General features: G+C 44.3%; 1 protein-coding gene across 6 annotated transcripts in view; it reads left to right on the top strand.

Moving 5' to 3' along the window:
- The window catches only part of NACC2 (NACC family member 2), a 388,129-nt gene that overhangs the window by 308,867 nt on the left and 60,746 nt on the right, over positions 1-18,516 (top strand). For all 6 annotated transcript variants that reach the window (XM_086921006.1, XM_086921005.1, XM_086921004.1 and 3 more), the window contains one exon: positions 17,404-17,577. In XM_086921006.1, the coding sequence (XP_086777132.1) occupies positions 17,404-17,577 (174 nt within the window). The remainder of the gene's footprint in view (positions 1-17,403; positions 17,578-18,516) is intronic.

Genomic DNA, 18,516 nt, shown 5'->3' with positions numbered 1-18,516 from the left:
TCACGTATAGGCTGTGAAAACAAACAAATTATTGTATTTCTGTACTACTGACCTTCACAGTTAGCATCACAGTATTGCATATGACAGGTGATATAGCACACTCCCCTTTCAATAGAATTTTACAGATCACACAAAGATGAAATGCTGGATGGGCCCTGTGGGGTTCAAAATGTGATGTAACAGGGTTTGCACTGATCCCGGGTACCTTAAATCTCCCTGAGATTTGTACTTGAGGAAAGTGAGAATGAGGCAGGAGGGAGTTATGGATTACGGAAAGAGGGCAGCGAGAAGGGTGCCCTACCTAAATGCACCCTTATCAACTCTTTGGACCCCTTTATTGGTGGTCATATATTAGATATTATAATAATCGTACCTGACAAAATGTGATACCATGGTGTTTGGATTTTATTTGTCTATAAGAGTAGAAATGACTTAAACTTCGGATAGAGCACTTCTTCCCTTCACACTGAAATGTATTTTGGGAAGCTGAAATGATGAAATTGTAGAAAGAGTTTAGACCACACTGAGAAGCAATGTCGGAATAGTATTCAGTCTTTACGATGGCGATAAGCAGCTATAGGGGGATTACTATCAGTCACCCCTTGTTTAAATGTAACTGTTTATTCTGTCCAGTTCCAGTGCTGCTACCCTCTGAGAGCCCCTCCAGTGCCTTGCTGCCTGTGCTGGTGAACTAGATGGAACGTACCACCAGACACGGAAACTAGGGGGAGAAACAATGAAAGGAGTGAGAGAATATTTGGACTGGAGCTCACTCTTGGCGGTTTAGTCTGTTTCAAGGGATGGGCTCAATCTGTCTGTCTGTTATGATGGGTAGTAGATCTGACCAGCTGGAAGACGGGGGCATACCGTAAGTATAATACACCAGCTGGATGGCAGGAACACATAACTGAAAGGTTTCCTGGTTTCTGCAGCGGATGGTGCTAAAACGAGCCCGGAGCCAACCTGGAACCCAGTCCAGGCCTCTGATGTTTGCTGAGCAGACACTGGTAAAGCGTTGCGAGAAATGGGGCATGAGATAGCACAACCAGCAACACAAGGATGGGATAAGACCAAAGGAACGCGGTAACCCTAAAGAGGAAAACAACAAACCATAAATGGATGTCAAACCCAGCGCAAACTAGAGTCTGAATCGAAAAGCTAATGCAACCAAGCAACAAGTGGACAGGCACAAGACTGAATTCCAAAGATAACTCAATAAGGCTCTACCCCCAAGGTCTAGAAATGACCTTAAGTGGGGAAATGTGTGCATGAGAGTCAGAGTGTTAGCAGTCTAGTGTTCTTCTCTCAGCCTCCATCCACCCGTTCTCCAGCACCTCCGGCCCCGCGGGCTTGTCATCTTGTCTAAATCCAGACAGTAGCAAGTATATGCAGAACACGCATTGCATATGTTCAAACAGCATATTCTGTATTCTTCTATGTCCTGTATAATACAGGATGTAGCATAATTACATGAGTAAGACATCTGCTTACATTCAAACCCGTGTACCATGTTGTGTAGTGTGTACACCTTCCTTTCAAGGCCTAAAGAGTGGACCGATAAGTAACGAAACAGTTTCTCCAGACTTTGAGAGCAGAGACAGAAGGCTATTTCCACAAGTGTCAAACACCCATTCTCTCAGTGAGTGTTCCTTGCTGTCTTTAGATGCTGAGAGTGGATTCCTGCTTGGGAATAATGCAGAAGCAACAGCAGGCTGCTGGGAATTCTGCTGTCCCGCTCACCGTCTGCTGTGGGCACGCTCACAAGTTCCTCTCACTTCCACCTTCACTCACCTCCTCTTCTGGTGATACTGTTTGCCCCACTCCTCCCTCCTCACTTTGGAGGAGTGTAGGTCCCTTCACCTACATGTCACCCTTCAAAATTGTACCTTGCCAGTTCTGACCGGGACCCCTCTCTAAAAAAATAAAATAGTGCCACCTCTTCTTTTGTATCTTGGAGTCTGTTTTATTCATCCAGCACAAATGACATATTTACAATGCTGCATGCTTAGTGAGCAGTGTGAGCGAGTAGGTGGATGTGCGTAGGTGTTTGAAGCACGTCGTGAGTGAGCGTGAATGTAGGCTGTGCTTGCGACCCTAACTTTTGTGGATTTTTTGTGATGCTTCCGTCAACATCTCTTCAGTGGCCCTTCCTTGACATGAGGGCTCTTTGATGACACTTCTGAGACTTAAGAAGGTGGTCCTCTTGAATATGATGGCACTTTTTGGGCTTATGGTTGTATATTTGTCCACATGGTGACGTGTTTTGGGCATAGAATTGGCACTGCTATATATCTTTCGTGCTATATTTGGGACATAGCGTGCCAAGTTTTGGCATATAATGGCATGCCTTGGCATACAATGACTCTTTTGTGCATTTGACCGCATATTGTGGTTATCCAGGGCCACTTTTTGGTCATCTAACTTCACACTTGTAGTATATCATGGAACTTCATGGGTAAGCAAATGTCACATTTCAGCATGTAATGGCACTTCTGACCGCAGGAAAGGATATTTGAATGAGTAGATGTTTTGAAGTTACCCCCAGCAACCCTTTGAGATCTGTGTTCCATGCATTGTATGAATGAAGTGTCAGTCTGGAGGACCTCACACGGATTCTTTTAATTTACTCCTTTAGAAATATTACCATGTGTGATGCTTTCCTTGATATCTAAGTTTTCAGTTTTGAAATGTGTTTTTAACTTTTTACTCTGGTCCAACTCAGTAACAGCAAGAGTAATCTTCCAGGTAGTGTTTAATTTGAACCGGTGTTTTCCAGTGCTCAGCACTGGCACTTAATTGTCATCTCCTGCACTTATTACAGTCCACCACATGGTGATGCCATTTGTCTAATTTACAGACGAGCGCAGTGGTTTACTATTGAATATACTTAACAATGATTAATACTTGCTGCCCAAACCATAGCTTTGGGCATCTGGAATAGTCCGTATTGTAGCACTTGTATGAATGTGATGGCTAGTAGTTGGTTTGGTACTGGCATTGGCAGCGCTGACCAGGGCAACCGATGGTGCAAGCGACAGTGGCCTCCAGACGATGGCCCTGGAACTTAGTATTTTACAAATTGAGCACTACTTCTAGGTAAAATAGAAGTGCCTTCTAAAGTAGGCACGTGAGTTTGTGGATTTATTAGCATTTTATATACACAACTACTTCCCATAGTCTACTTTTGATAGTGAAATAATATGAAGAATTCTATTGCAAGTGGGCGCTCCTTCCGCTTGCTGCGGATATAATAATCACTACTGACCCAAAGTGTCTCCGCTCATCGGTCAAGAAATTCCAGTTAAGCAGAGTACCTGTGAGACTCCGGTAAATACCAGAGCATCATCATACAGGTGATACTCAGTGTGCTTTTTGAAAATACTGCCTGTAATGTTTTAGTGGTGTAGGAAATGTGACATCCCATGCCCTTTAACCCCACCACCAGGTTGTTTATTAAAATTCCAAGACTACCACACAGTAGTAAAAATGACTGGCAACTCACACGAACAAGCTGCTACTGAAGCTAGAAAAATCTGAAGATATTTTTACTTTCAAAGATCAATGTGGAGGGAAGGGAGGAATTTGTGATCCAACCAATTTCCTAAAGTTATATATTCTGATCAGAGGGGGGAAGGATCACTTGTCCTACATAACTTTGGGTATGCCGGAACGGTTCTGAATAGTCCCAATAAAAAACCCTCATGCACGTGTTGGTAAATTTTGCGATGTTAGGCGGTATATCTTGGTTCTCCGCTGTCCCTCACACGTGTCTGCATAATCATAGGGTTTAGTAGTTTATGCAACCCCCATCCAGGAGGTATTACCCTTAGTTAAAAACAGTAGTGATCAGTGATAGTGACTGTGACGTGAAAAAGTGAAAAGTAAAAATTGTGTCTCTCATCCAGAAAAATTTCTTTTATTAGTTCTGTTTTTTGGAGGCAAAGGATAAAATTTATTATCGGTGAACAAGAGTGATTATGACTCTTTCACACTAAGGTTGTGGTGTAGGTCGACATGTTTCAGCCCTCGTGTCTCCAAAAAGGTCATGTGGGCTTTCATCAGGACCACGGTGCGAAATTTATAGAGACCTCTCACGTCTCTATATGTGAAGAAGAAAAAAGATTCTAAAGGAACATATCGTTATGTTGCTCCTATTTGAGGTCAAATTTGTACCTTCGCTTTAGGCTATTCTAAGCCTCTTCAGGATCCAGGTGGGTCAGGGAGGCACACTCTGTCTCTCCGTCAGTTGCTTGTTCGGACTCTGTCAGCTCTGTTCCCGGAAAAAAATTCGCACCGTGGTCCTGATGAAAGCCCACACGACCTTTTTGGCGACACGAGGGCTGAAACATGTCGACCTACACCACAACCTTAGTGTGAAAGACTCTTGTTCACCGATAATAAATTTTATCCTTTGCCTCCAAAAAACAGAACTAATAAAAGAAATTTTTCTGGATATGAGAGACAATTTTTACTTTTCACTTTTTCATGTCACAGTCACTATCACTGATCACTACTGTTTTTAACTAAGGGTAATACCTCCTGGATGGGGGTTGCATAAACTACTAAACCCTACTAAACCCTATGATTATGCAGACACGTGCGAGGGACGGCAGAGAACCAAGATATACCGCCTAACATCGCAAAATTTACCAACATGAGCATGAGGGTTTTTTATTGGGACTATTCAGAACCGTTCCGGCGTACCCAAAGTTATGCAGGACAAGTGATCCTTCCCCCTCTGATCAGAAGATATTTTTACTTTAAAAAGATTAGTAGTCAGATTTGTTAAATTACAGATGGTATAAAGTATTCCATAGTGGTAAGGAGTGGTTGTATTTAAAGGTAGAAGCTGATGCTCCTAAGGAATTCCCATGTGAGGTGATGCACCAATGTGAAATTTATTTTAGTGTTTAATTTTTTGACTAGTTTTAAAGTTAAAATATAGTACAGGGGCAAAGCTCCTTAGTGAGCAGTGTTATGCTACTGTGAAAATTCAGACCGTACTAGACGAGCTTCTTTAATAGACTCAAAGGAAATACAGAAAAACATTGTGAGATAAATATACATTTGCAGCTAAAGTTTTCACTAATTAAATATCTCCCAATTATCCTCTGCCTACTTTCTGTTTAGTAAATGAAGTTCGGATTGAATACTATAATGATGAAAAGATAGCTTAAACTTAGTGGGCATTTTAAATCTCTGTCTTTACTGGTAGTCCTTCGTTCCAGGTCCATCCGACTTCTTTGCTGAAGTCTGAGCCATTGTTTTTGTGTGGAGTTTCAGCCTCTGCGTTGCCTCAGTAATTTAATTTATTTAAGCAGTCAGCCTTGCAGTAAGAATTTTCTTGGAATACTTTCTGCCTGTTAAACCAGCAAAATTCTTATCTATGGCCTTGAGACCAGTGAATGTCTTATTTCCTCGCTGGTGCCCGTTATATTGCTTCCTTTTTCGCTCTTGTGGAGCCTGCTTGTTGATTACTTTGTTGATAGACTTGATGTTGTTCCTTCCTTCTGTCCCCAGAAGCTCATGCGAGCCTGCTTGTTTGCCTTTTTTGACATTCTTGGCTTATATATTCAGGTGTGGTCAATGTGGAAGAAGCTCCCGACTGTATTCCTTTGTAAATCTGGGTCTATCTAAAAGCTTATCAAGCAGATGTTCTAGATTCAGAAGCCCATCAGGTTTCATTGATAGGTAGTTGACTTCAAGGTTTCACATTGGGCTGTAAAATACGCAATGTCTTGAATCCTTCTTCACAATGGCACCGTATTTTTGATCTTCTACAGTGCAATGCGCGCTCCATCTACTCTGTCCTAAGCTGGTGATCAGCGTCTTGGGAAAGGTGAGACTCTTCCCTCTGGTTAAACATGTTTAGTATCCCAGGGACAGGAATAGTTGAAGTCCTCTGTCCACTCCTTCCTTTCCTGGGATTAAACATGCAGGCGCTTTTGCTGAACCACCATTTTACTTCGAGTCCAGTAACGTTTCTTCCAGCCTTCGCTTTGCAGTCCCACAGGTTTGCTAATTTATGTGGTGCTTGAGTGCTTTCTCTCACATTTGGCTCCTGGTGTTGTCTGCCGTGGTTGGATCAGCCGCCATCACCAAAGAAAAATAACCGCCCAGGCAGCAAGAGCTATGCATTGGATCGGCCATGTTTTCTGTGACTCTACTCACCTCTGCTATAGTTTTTTAATGCATTGCTGCTAGTTCAAGCCCAGCCTTGTCTGTTTGCTGTTCCTTGTGACAGTCAATTGTGTACCCTCATAGTATTTACAAACACTCGTGCTTTGCAATTGAAACTGAAATACCTCTACCTCTGGTGCAACCTACAGCTCTTACCTGAGTGGGGTCTTGTGTGAGTGGGATTCTCCTGGGCTGAGCATGGAGGCTTCTCATTAAAGCAGAGGTCAAAAATCCCAATTGATACATACTTGGTACCTTCAAACCCCCATTAAAATTTTAATTTTGTATATAGTCTTGCTGAATTAAAGTTAAATTGGTGCAAGGTGGTCCTGACTGAATGATATTGCAGTACAGATGTAACACTTTGCAACGTATGCATTGGAACGGTTGAACACTGCACCTTAAGACAAACGATAAGCGTAAAAACTTTTGAGCGTTATTTCAGCCAGGTAGTTCCTGTTTGTATTGAAAGATCTGGCATTTGTTCTTGGCCTTAGTGATGCGAACGAAAGACGCTCACAGTAACTACTCTGAGGGCCAACAATGAAAGCCATTGTGTAGGAGAGGAAGAGGGGACGTTCGCCTAATACTCTTACCCACAATGCTTTGCAGACCTTTTACTCGAAGCAGAAGCTAGTGATGCTAAAGCAAATTCCACAGGAACAGATAAAGAAGTGTTAAAATGGCGGTGTTTGTGGGAGAGTCCAAGTAAATACATTAGCAGCTTGAAATTTCAAAAGTTACAATTGGGGGTTTTCTTACATTGCTTGATGTGTAATAGCACTTACGCTCTATCCAAAAACACCCGGGATTAATGCACATTGCTTATTTATTCCATACAATCCCGAAGATAAATGCACTAGTATTTCTGTAAAATAGTCCTCACCATCCCACTCATCTGCGCCCCCACCCCTGGTCACCCATGACTAAGGTTGGCAGCTCCTGGTACTGACCAGTAATGCAACAGTTTCAGATTCTGTCTCAATATCCTTGTACTTCCCTTTGTGGAATGTGGTTGCTTGCATAGTTGCATTCTCCATCAGACATTCCTCTGCCAAGGTCCCTTTGAGTGCTCAACCACAATTTATGGCAGAATAACTTACACGCCCCTTTCCGTTCGCGTTCAATATCAACGCCTGTCTCCAGGTGTGCCTAAGTAGAGAATCTGTGCTCAGATACCACTTCATATGTGGGTGAGTATTAACATTTTATTCACCTTTTTCCAAACGGATGTACTTGTTCATTTCCAGAATTGATCTGCTATAATGGGTGGATGGGGGGGTCTTGTCATCCGGCATAGTGTTGCATCTTGCTGTCAAAAGCCTTAAGAAGTTTATGACTGCATTGTACCTTTGAAGTTCCAGGCCTGTCTGAACCACCAGAAGTGCCCCTGCAGTGGCTACCCCGACCCAGAAATTAATTCTTGGAATATTCTTCTTTTTTTTAATTTATTTTTTTACAATTTTCTTTCCTTGGAGGTAGCCATGTCCTGAGGGCCAGGTCTCCTGATTCGTTTCAGGCCAACAATCATTCCATCCTATTTTGTGTAGTCTCTGTAGACTTCTGAGCTGCATATGCGCGCATGTAGATCTTTGCAAAGCGCGTAAAGGTTAATCCTCGAATTTACAAGATGGTTAAGGTTGCATTTTGTCAAAGTTTGGAACTATTATTCAGCAGCAGCGTGCTGTAGTATGCAGCATCTTGTCGCCAACTCCTGCCCTTCACCCTCCAACTATGCATACATATTGTACTGTGTTGCAGCATTATTTTAGTGCTAACTACCCCTATGTGGTGTGCTGAAGCGCTTGCTCACGTGAGTAGCATGCTACACCATGTGGGGTGTGGTTGGAAGGATGTTGTTTTTTGTGTTGATCCTGTGTGGCAAGTTCTGCCATGTCGTGCATGATGACCACCGAGGTTCGCTTATCGTGTTATGGGGGGCAGCACGGAGCAGTGTTTTGGATGATGAAGTGAACAGACAGACCAGCAGTTTCATGGTTTTCAATATGGTGTTAGTTTACCAGCTCTGCAGGTCCATTTATGATATTTCATAGGATATTGTTTGCTTAGCTGGCTAATTCACTGGATTGTCCAAATTGAATTTTTGTTTGCAGTTGTGGTTTTGACCCGGCATGGTTGAGGGAGAGAGAAGTGGAGAGATCTGTTGGTAATGGCATTTTTATTATTATCCCATAATCTGAGTGTCTATGTGAGGTGCAAAGAAGCAGTCCGATTGTGTAGATGTTTGGGGCCTGCGGAGACTAGACTATATTAAAGTCCTCTAGAATTGTCCAGTAATGTGTGACTGATCTCTTCAGTTATTCCATGCCTGTTCATTTGGTGGTGATTGTTTTTTGGGCTATACATTGCTGATGATTGACAATCCTCATAGCAGATATGTCTCGTGTAAATGTAAGAGGTAGAAGTTAGTTTGGTGCTGACTATTGTGTATTGTGATTTTATTGTTTGTCATAACTGTTAGATATGGATTTATATAGCCATAAAATGCTACGGGGAACCACAGGTCAGCACAGCTTTTGCTGTCCTGCATAATGAAAGCAGTTTTCTGGTTGAGTTGTATGTAATGCACGAGTTGTAGGCTCATGATTGTGCTTGAGGGTGTGTCTGTTTCCTGGACTCTGTTATCAGGGTGCAGAGGTGCAGTTATCTGGGAAATAGCCAGGTTTTCAACTATCTTCAGAAGTGTATATGCTCCTGGGTGCTTCTAATTCTGACTGATTGTGAGTTTCAGAGCTTGGGGGTTTGTACTGGGAAAGCAGTGCCTCCTACGATTTTCCTATGGTTAATTGGTATGATAAATGATACAAGGCTGAAGCACTGTGTCCTATTTGGTTTTTGATGCTTGGATTGAACTTGTAGGTGTAGCGGTCCTTTTGATTGGAGACTCTCTGGATAATGCAGAGTTCTTTGAACATACTCTTCTACCTATTGGTAGAAGAGTATGGAGCAATTGCAGGACTGGGGCCATGCGTTCTCTTGGGTGGAGGTGGGGAGGGAGCCTTGCAGCAGCATTTTGGGTTGGTTGTATTTTGCGTATACTGAATGTGGGCCTGCCAAGGTATAGGATGTTGGCATAGTCAAGCTTGAAGATTATAAGCTTGAGGGTGGCTTGCAGATTGTTGGTATGCAAAGTCCGGGAAGATGCAACAGTGTTTTCATTGAGTAGAAGGCACACTTTGTGACATTACCATAAGGTATCAAGGATAGGTCTGAATCCATGGTTACGCCTAGGTTTCTAATTGTCTCTTGACGTCCAAGGGGCCTCAAGTTCGTTAGGCCTTATGGCGGTAGGCTGGTGATTTTGCCATTGGCCCAATACACCCTTTGGGGTATTGAGCTTTAGATGGTTATTCATCATCCATGTGTTAAGAGCAAGCGTGCAGCAATTGAGTTTTGAATTGTAGAGGTTTTTGGGGCGCTCAATTTTCAAAAGGATTTGGGTGTCCTCTTCATAGTTGTAACATGTGAGGTTGTATGATTTGATCAGATTTGCTAAAGGGATTCGGTAGAGTTGAGTAAACACTGCTTTTTCAACAATGTTTCCTAAGAATGATCCATTTGATAAGGGCCTGTAGTTTGATGGATCAAATGGGTCGAGGTTTCAATTTTTATGGAGAGGACAGATGTAGAAGCATTTGAACTCAGGGGGGAATTACCCTAGTTCCTGGGACTTGTTGAGTTGGCATCCGACTAATCCTTCGCTCATCCTGTGCAGAAGATTACCTTTAAAGATTCTTGGCGCTGCTGGGTCTGATGGTGGTCGTTCTGATGTTCTGGCTGCAGTGATATTGAGGACATTTTGACAGGGCATTGAAGATATGCATTGATGGATGGGTTTTGATGTCTTTCTGTGGTGGTTGGGTCATGCATTGTTGTAGTGTTGTCCACATTTTCCATCAGGAAATTTTCAAATGTAATTTTTTTAGATCACTTCATTTGAGATTTTGTCACAGAAGTCTTATGATCGTGGCGTTGCTGTGTTTAGCCACCCAGGATTGTGGAATTCTATTGCAATTTTATGGAGTTCCTTGGAAGGTCAGTCGGCTTCAGTTATGGACGTGGTGTACTGGTGTCTTTTTTTAGGTTCTGATGGCTCTTTTGTAGGCTCCGTTATAGTGCTGTAGCATCTTTTTGTGTGTATAATATCCTGATTTTCTTCTTTTGCTTTGCAATATGTCTAGTTATATTTTCATTCATTTATGTTGTTATTAACCCATGTGGTGTTGCTTTTGTCGTCAACTCTGAATGCAGTTTTTGTTGGTATTTGTTTGTCCAGTACAGCAAAGCTCCAGTTGTAGAATGTGTTTGCCCTTTGGTTGCAGGTCAACACTCGGCATTCAAAATCTTTCGTTTCTGTCCTAAAATGGTACTAATTCTGTATTTAGTATGCCAGGCTATGTTGCTGATGCTGACAGAATGCTTATTGATGTGAAGGTGATCCCGTGCGACATAGGACTGTGCGACGTGTATGATCGCCTCTACTCAGTTGACATTATTTATTATGCTAATAAAGCAGCACAATCTTCCCTGCTGTAAGTTGACCTGCCTCCTATAAAATTCATAGTTTACAATTCTTTTTCCTTGATCAGCCCATGCCTGGGCTATTGATGTTCTCCAACATTTATCAAACTGTAAATGGAATTTGAGGCCTAAAATGCATGATCAGCCTATTTCTCAGGTTGCTTGTAAGCCGAGAAGTCTGCACATTGGAGCCCACTTGTGACACTCTTTAATCATGTTCCCACACTACCAGTGACGTTACAGATGGGATCCCAACCACCTAGAACAAAATAATGCAATAGCACTGCATGGGACAGTACCTCAGACTGCATGGGCTCACTGCAGGTTAAGATGGTGTCTCATCACCTTAAGCAGATAAAGGGTTTATTTGCAGGCTTTGTGTCATGTGGCAAAGGAAGCACAACTTATCATGATGTGTTCTTTCATGAGAACCCAAACTTGGTGCTTGAGGGACACAGATGCGGCAGGTTTTAAAATTGATCACTGCCTGTATTTTTACCTACTTGTATTAATTGTGGGTACATTTATCTGGTCTGGATATCCTGAGATTTTGGCTTTGCTCTGGCCCTCAATCCATACATTTCTATCACTGTTTAGGTTAATCTTTTTACTAGAAAGTTTCTTCAGTGCCTACGTTGCACAAAATAGTGGTTTTGTGTCAGTTCTGTTCTTCAGACAATGAGGCAATGAAAGCATTAGACTATTGGTGTGCATGCCACAGGTATTTACTGGCATTCAAGGAACCCATTTGCTCTACTTGGTTTTGTACTAGTCTATAAGGAAAGCAAGGGTGTTTATATGTTTCATCACTCTGTGTACTGCCAATGGAACGCCCAGATTATCAAATTTGTACAAGACTGATTTGCACCAAGCTCCATTGCTTTTATGGAAAGAAAGAATAATTGCTTTACAACTGCTGACCTATATCATTTTTCTTATTAAAAAGAAAATTTAGTATCAAAATCATTTTTCTCCTTTGAAATTCTCAGAGTGTGTTTTCAGTAGAGAGTTAAAATATATATTTTTTAAATTAAGGCATCCCTTTAAGTCTGTTGATATTGTGTGTTTGCACAAGCGGTAGGTACTACATTACTTCGTTCCTCATGTACATGTTTTAGGTCTGGTTCGACAGTACAGCTGTCGCCAAATCATATGTGTGCAACAGAAAAAATATTTCCTGGGTGTTACTGAGAGGGGCTTATGCTCCGCCCACAAATTGATTTTCTTGATTAAGTTATTCTGAAGTGGGCAGAAGGTGTGTGTTTCCACTGAAAAAGAATGCTTGTGCTGCACTTCATGCCTTGTGGGAAAGCTTATGCAGGACTGAGGTGGTGATGGTGGTAGACCAATTATCAAGTCAATAAGCATGATCTGTTAATTATTAAAAGAAATGAAAAAAAGCAGCAGGCCTGATGTGTATCTGTTACTTTTTGTGAGTGTGTAGCACATGGGATCTTGGACCCCAGAGCTAGGACAATTCATGGCGGCTGCTGTGCGTTGAAAGTGCAGTCCACTATCCGATGACACCCACCTGATCCTCTCCCTCACCAACAAACCCACAACCGCCAGAACCAACTTCCACATTGGAATCAAGACTGTTGCTACCTGGATGAAAGACAGCTGCCTGAAGCTCAACTCGTTGCAAGACTGACGTGCTCATCCTGGGTCCCACTTCTTCAGCTTGGGACAACTCCTGGTGGCCAGCTGCTCTGGGACCCCCTACCCTGATGGACCACGCATGCAACCTTGGCATCATACTGGACTCATCGCTCACCATGAACCGCCAAATCAACGCAGTTTCCTCAGCCTGCTTCTTCACACACCGCCTGCTTTGAAAGACATTCAGATGGATCCCCCACAGAATCCAGAAAGATGGTCACCCATGCACTTAACACAAGCCGAGTCAACTTCGGCAATGCACTCTACTCCGGCTTCACACAGAAACAGCTCAAGACACTAGAGAATGTCAAAAACGCAGCAGCCAGACTGGTACTCGACATCTCCCGCCGCAGTCACGTCACTGAACACCTCCAACAACTCCACTGGCTCCCAGTCAACAATAGAATCACTTCCAAGCTTCTCACTCATCCCTACAAAGCTCTAACCACAGCCTCACTTTCCACGCACCTACCGGACAACTCCAATCCTTCCAACTCGCCCTTGCCTCCGTCCCTAGGATCAACAAGACCAGAACCGAAGGATGCTCTTTCTCCTACCTCGCAGACAAGACCTGGAACACCCTGCCCTGCAGGCTATCCACCTTGCTGACCCAATTCAGGAAGGACCTCAAGACCTGGCCCTTTGAAGGATCCTCCACCCAGTACTACCAGCAGCCCCCCACCCCCCAGTGCCTTGAGACACTTACGGGTGAGTAACACACTATACAAATCCCCGATTGAGTGATTATAAAGTAGCAATGCACTTTACAAGCTTCATTATCATTATTATATATTATAAAAAGCACATGTTCAAGCCAATAGGCATTTAAGAGTGGTTTGCTATCTCTGTACTAAAGCCTGCAGAGGTATTGTTTGCATGGAATCCCACAGATTACCATAAGGCAATGGTTTTGGTGTTTGACACCTTATCTTACAAGGTATGTCTATTGCAGACTTGCACTGTGATAATCCTTGTTTTTCCCTCTTAAGAGAGATCATATGTTCCAAATTACAGTTGGTAACGAAAAATATTTATAATTCTATAAGGGTACGCCTGATGGTTGCCTTGTGGTAAAGCTTATGCTCAATAGGGGATGAGCCAACAAGAAGGGCTTAAGCCTGATGATTGTTTTATCGGGAAAAGTTATTTCAGATGTGTTAGACCTGTCAGCCCTAGGGTGGTCTTTCCCTGTGATTTTTTTTTTGCCCTTGCCTCATTTTTCCCACCTTCTTTTTGTTGGCCCATAGGTCTTCGGGCACCTTTTCATAGCTAATCTGTGTTAGGGTGCAGGTGCTCTCTACTTCAAACATGGCTGCCACTAGCTCCCGCTACTGCAGCGTGGTCTTTTAGTGTAGCACCCTAGTTGTCAGGAGCAGGCTGGATCCCCATACAATGTTGCAATACCAGCCACCCAGCCCCTGTCCATAGGTAGAGTGGGGAAGCTCCTGGAACCTTCCAGAACAAAGGCGGAGTTAGGTTTTCCCGCCTTAGAGAGGGGTCACCTGACCTGGGCATATATAAGCAAGGGAGGGAACTTTTTCTAGACAGTTGGGGCATCACTGACCTGGGGAACCCACGCAGGAGTTTTAGGCGGGAGGGCCTAGTTAGGAACCTATGCTACTGGGAGTGACAGGATTTAGGTGCTGCCTCTTAAGCGGGGTGAGGTGTCCTAAGCTAGCCCCCTGATCTGGCCCAGTGGTAGGGAACCCCAGGGTCCATCTGCAGTGACTGAGGAGAAACTCTTCAAGCCTTCAACTCAACCCACCCCCCCACCCCCCCCCCCCTCAGCAACTTCAAGTAACCAACATCTAAGGGCACAGAACCATCCAAGCGTCAAGAAAACTGCTTTCCTGTGACCAGAGACTCATGGGCGATCGACCAGGTACTGGACTGTGCTGCCCTGCGCACTCACTGCCCTCATCTGGGCCCATATGGCCCCTACCTGTCTCCCCCTGACTGAACTGTGGGCAGTCCCTACTAAACTGTGTGAAGAGCGTGATCTAATGCCCCCTGTCCAGCGCTGCAGTTGGGATTGCCTGTACGGGATAGCGCTATCACCCTGAGCTCTGCTGTGCCACAGGGAGCGCCCCACCTAGAGTGCCTCGAGCGCTTCCTGGCGCTGTTCTGACCCACACGCTTCATTGGCTGCGTATTTGCCCCCGGGTGGTCTGGGACTGAAGTGCACAGCGCAGGTTGACTCACCGCCACGGCCCGGAGCCGTCTGCGCACTCCTGAGGCGTCGAGGAATCTCCTCAGAGGTCGCGGGAACTCCCCCTCAGCGGCCCCCGTATGCCAGGAGAGGGCCGCCGGAAACCCTGCGAGGCCGCGCTGGGCCGGAAATCATCCTCCTTCGACTGCCCCGGCGCCCCGTTGGAGGGTCGCGTCATTGATCCCCCCTCGGCTGCCCCCGGTGTCCGGAGAGGGCCGTCGCATCATAGCCACCAGGCCACACTGGGCCCGAAGCCTCCCTGGGCCCGCACCACGTGACGGGAGCGCCGCCGCGTCATCGGCTGCGCCCCCGCCCAGGACATGCACCCATTGTCTCAGCGAGGCCGGCACCCGGGGGAAGCTCTGGTTCACCGCGGAGGGGGTGGAAGTCCACAAGAGCCCCCTCCGCTTGGCCCCACACGCCGTGCCTGGCCCTCTGCGGGCCCCAAGCCCCGAATGCTCGACCCGCCTCGCCCTCGGCGCTGGTGCCCTGAAGCTGTACCTGCACCGCGTCGGGTCGAGTGAGGCTCCAGGAGAGTTGGAACCCCTCTCCTTCGCCTGGTGACTGCGCAAGGGCCCCGGAGGGCCGAAAATACAAGGTAACCCCCGGGGAGGAGGGCGGTAGGCCGGGTAAGGCCCGAGGTCGCCCCTCCCCCGGGGTGAACTGTGACTGGAACCCATTGTCACCCCCCCCCCCCCCCGAGTGTGCCTCGAGAGTTTGGAGGCTTGGGGGACAGACACTTACCCCTATGTTGAATTGCCACATTGCCAGTTTCTGGCCTGTAGGGCTTCTGTTTAGACCATATTTACAAGCCTGTTAATTGAAATGGGGATTTGCACTGTCTTGAATTCCCTTGCAGGGGCGGGCTTCAAGGAATCCTGAAAGGATCAAACTGCGATATTTATTGATTCATTCTAATGGTATTCTGATGATATGATGCTGGGTCGCAAAACGATCAGTATTCACAAGAAGAAATGCTTGTGGCTGTGTTCTTTGAAGTTATCTGTTGTACTGAAAGTACTTGATGAAATGTTTTATCACTTTCTATGAAGTGCAATTTAGAAGGCGTCCATGAGAGGTTTAATGTGGTACTTTACTGCAATACATTGGTCGCTTCTTGTAGGATCCTCCAGGTTTATGAAAGTACCCTCTTTGCCTGCTGAAGAGTATGATGCGACAGGCTGTGTTATTTAATGTTTCACTGCTCAGATGAGCTGGTTATTACTTTAATGACAAGTCTTACTGAAACTGCCTAATGAAATGCTTAAATGAAATACTAATGATTAGCTAAATGCATTACTTGCTTGATCCAAAGTCTATATAAAAGAACTTGATTTACAAATACAACTACTGGTGTGGTCTCCATTATTGCGCCCACTGTGTGTCTCATTGGATGAGTGTGTTAAGTAGCTGCTTTACACGCAAGCCCCTGGCTGCCTTCCTGCTCGAGCCATGCTACCCCTCGGAGAGCTGGTGGTCCAAGTTCTTACAAGATGCCACTGGTGTGATCTGTGTATTATGAAAAATTATGCCCAAGGCAGCAGGTCTGATTTATTAAGACACACTCCTGTTAAAGATTGTAGGCCTTTAAGGTTTGTTTGTTATTGCAATCTGTTAAAGCCTACAGACACATTTTGTTACTTGAAATCTCAGCTTCCTTTTCGATTTTGTTGGGAAGTACCCCTTTTGATAAAGCCTAGGGGAAGAAGATTTGTGCTGTAAAAGTTCTTGCTAGAATCTCTTCAGAAGACCTGACCGGATTAGGTGTCTGCCAGGAAAGTAAAAAATCTGCAAACATATACATGCAACTACTTAAATTTATACTTGAATAGAGAATATTTTGATCAGCCCTCTTCTGCCATTGGTCTGTATAAGTATCACTTACATTCTGCTTCCATCTGTGAGAGGATACAGCTTGGGCAAATGGGTCATTCTCTCTCTTACCATGTGAGTGACAGCATTTGTCCTATCACATGCACGTTTGCCTGCAAATGAGGTGCTTCAGTAGCAGGGCTGTTGGGCCAGTCTGTCAGTTTTTCATTTTCTCTTTTTAGAAGTTCCACTTCATTTCATTTCTTATCCACTTTATATTTTCATTTTTAGAGCATGCTGCAGCTCCCCTGATGGGCTGCTTTCCTGTCTCTTATTTCATCTTCTGTTCGTCACATCGTATGTTGCTGCTGCCTCCAAATTAGGTGACCAACATAGAATGGTATTGTCAATAGTATATCTTTATTTTACCATACCTAGACATTGTTTTTAAACCTGGAGGTAATTCTGGAACTTAAAAAGATTCATACTTTAAATACAATACCATTATCTGCTACTGTGTATAATTGGATTTGTGATTGGAATATATACCCCCTATGCATATGTTGTTGAGTGAGTGTTGTATAAGTGAATGAATGCAATAGTGAGTCAGTGAGGCAGCTACATCAGTGCCAGAATGAGTTAAAGGGTACATTTATGATGATTTATTGGCTGCCTAAAGCCATCAATGACTGAAGAGGCCCTTTCATGTATAATCCAGACCTATTACCATTGATGGTTTAGTTAAATAACTCCACTTTTGTTCCTACTGCAGGCTTATGAGCTGTGAAGGTTGAGGTCTATGTGTCATGGGATTCCCTTGTGCCTTACCTGCACAATACTTTTCAATGTTCCGAGGAACTTGTAAACATGCTTCTCTTGGGTAGCACAACTTTGTGTTGCTTCTCTTTTCTATCTAAAGTCTTCAGGAGTCGCTTCCCTTTAAGCGACGCGTGCCACTGAAGCGAGCCCCCTCTCACAACCTTCTTTCGTTCTCTCTCCAGTTGTTCAAGAGAAGCCAGACCCAATTCCAGGATCCATGGAGAGTCGTTCCTGCGTGTTGATTCGGCGTGACTTGGTGGCACTACCTGCAAGTCTCATCAGTCAGATTGGCTACCGGTGTCACCCCAAGCTCTACTCCGAGGGGGACCCCGGCGAGAAGCTGGAGCTTGTTGCAGGTACCAGTAAGGGTTTATTCACAATGCTAATTTTACTGTTACTTTTTACTAACTATAATTGTTTTAAATAATTAACCCGTTTAGAGCGTCGAACGTTTGTTCAAATAACGGGTGGGGCCGCGTCGGCCAACGGACGTGCGCAGCACTACCAAGGTAGTACACGCGACGACCGCTGGCCGACGGCAGCGCTTAAGGGGTTAAAATGCGATAGTTTGTTTTTATCAGGCACATTGTTAATGTTAATTAGCACATGATTAGCTCAAAGAGTCCTTGGCCAAAGTCCCACCCACTGAGGACCCACCTATCCCATACAGTCCACAATTTGTTACGGTCAAAAGCAAAACGTAAACAAATGTTCTCAGACTTCAACCAAGCCAGTGTGGCAAAGCTCACACCCCATTGCGTACTAGTGTCAGACCTATCGGATATTATTGCATGGCGCAAGTTATAACTGGGTCAAAAATGAAACTGAATAAACATACCCAAATATAAAACCAAGTAAGTTGTGAATGTTACCTTGGGCAAAGCCCAGAAAGTGTTTTTCTGTAATGTTTCACTCACTCCCTGGCAGTTCTATTTTCAGCTCCTACCACATATACGAACCAATCCAAAAGTGAGGTGCCTTTCCAGAACCAATTATAAACATATTTTAGTGAAATTTGATTGGAACACACTACAATAGTTTGTCTCATCTACTAAGATGTCCCACTCAATATGATGTTTGCAAATTACTGTATATGAGTAATTAAGAATAGGAATGAGATTAATCATGCTTGAAGATGAGTATGAGCAAAAAAAGAGCAGTATGGTGTTCAAAACAAGAGATTCCCTGGAAAACAACTAATGCTGGGCGTAGCTAATGTTTCTCAAGACTTAGTAGTGGGAACAGTGGCAAACATAAACAGCAGTCCACAGTGAAGATTCAGCTGTCGGTCTCAC

Source organism: Lissotriton vulgaris, chromosome 5 (assembly GCF_964263255.1).
Source record: "Lissotriton vulgaris chromosome 5, aLisVul1.2, whole genome shotgun sequence".
Classification (NCBI taxonomy): Eukaryota; Metazoa; Chordata; class Amphibia; order Caudata; family Salamandridae; genus Lissotriton; species Lissotriton vulgaris.
Note: the sequence above shows the minus strand (reverse complement) of the source record. Positions and strands in the feature narration are given on the sequence as shown.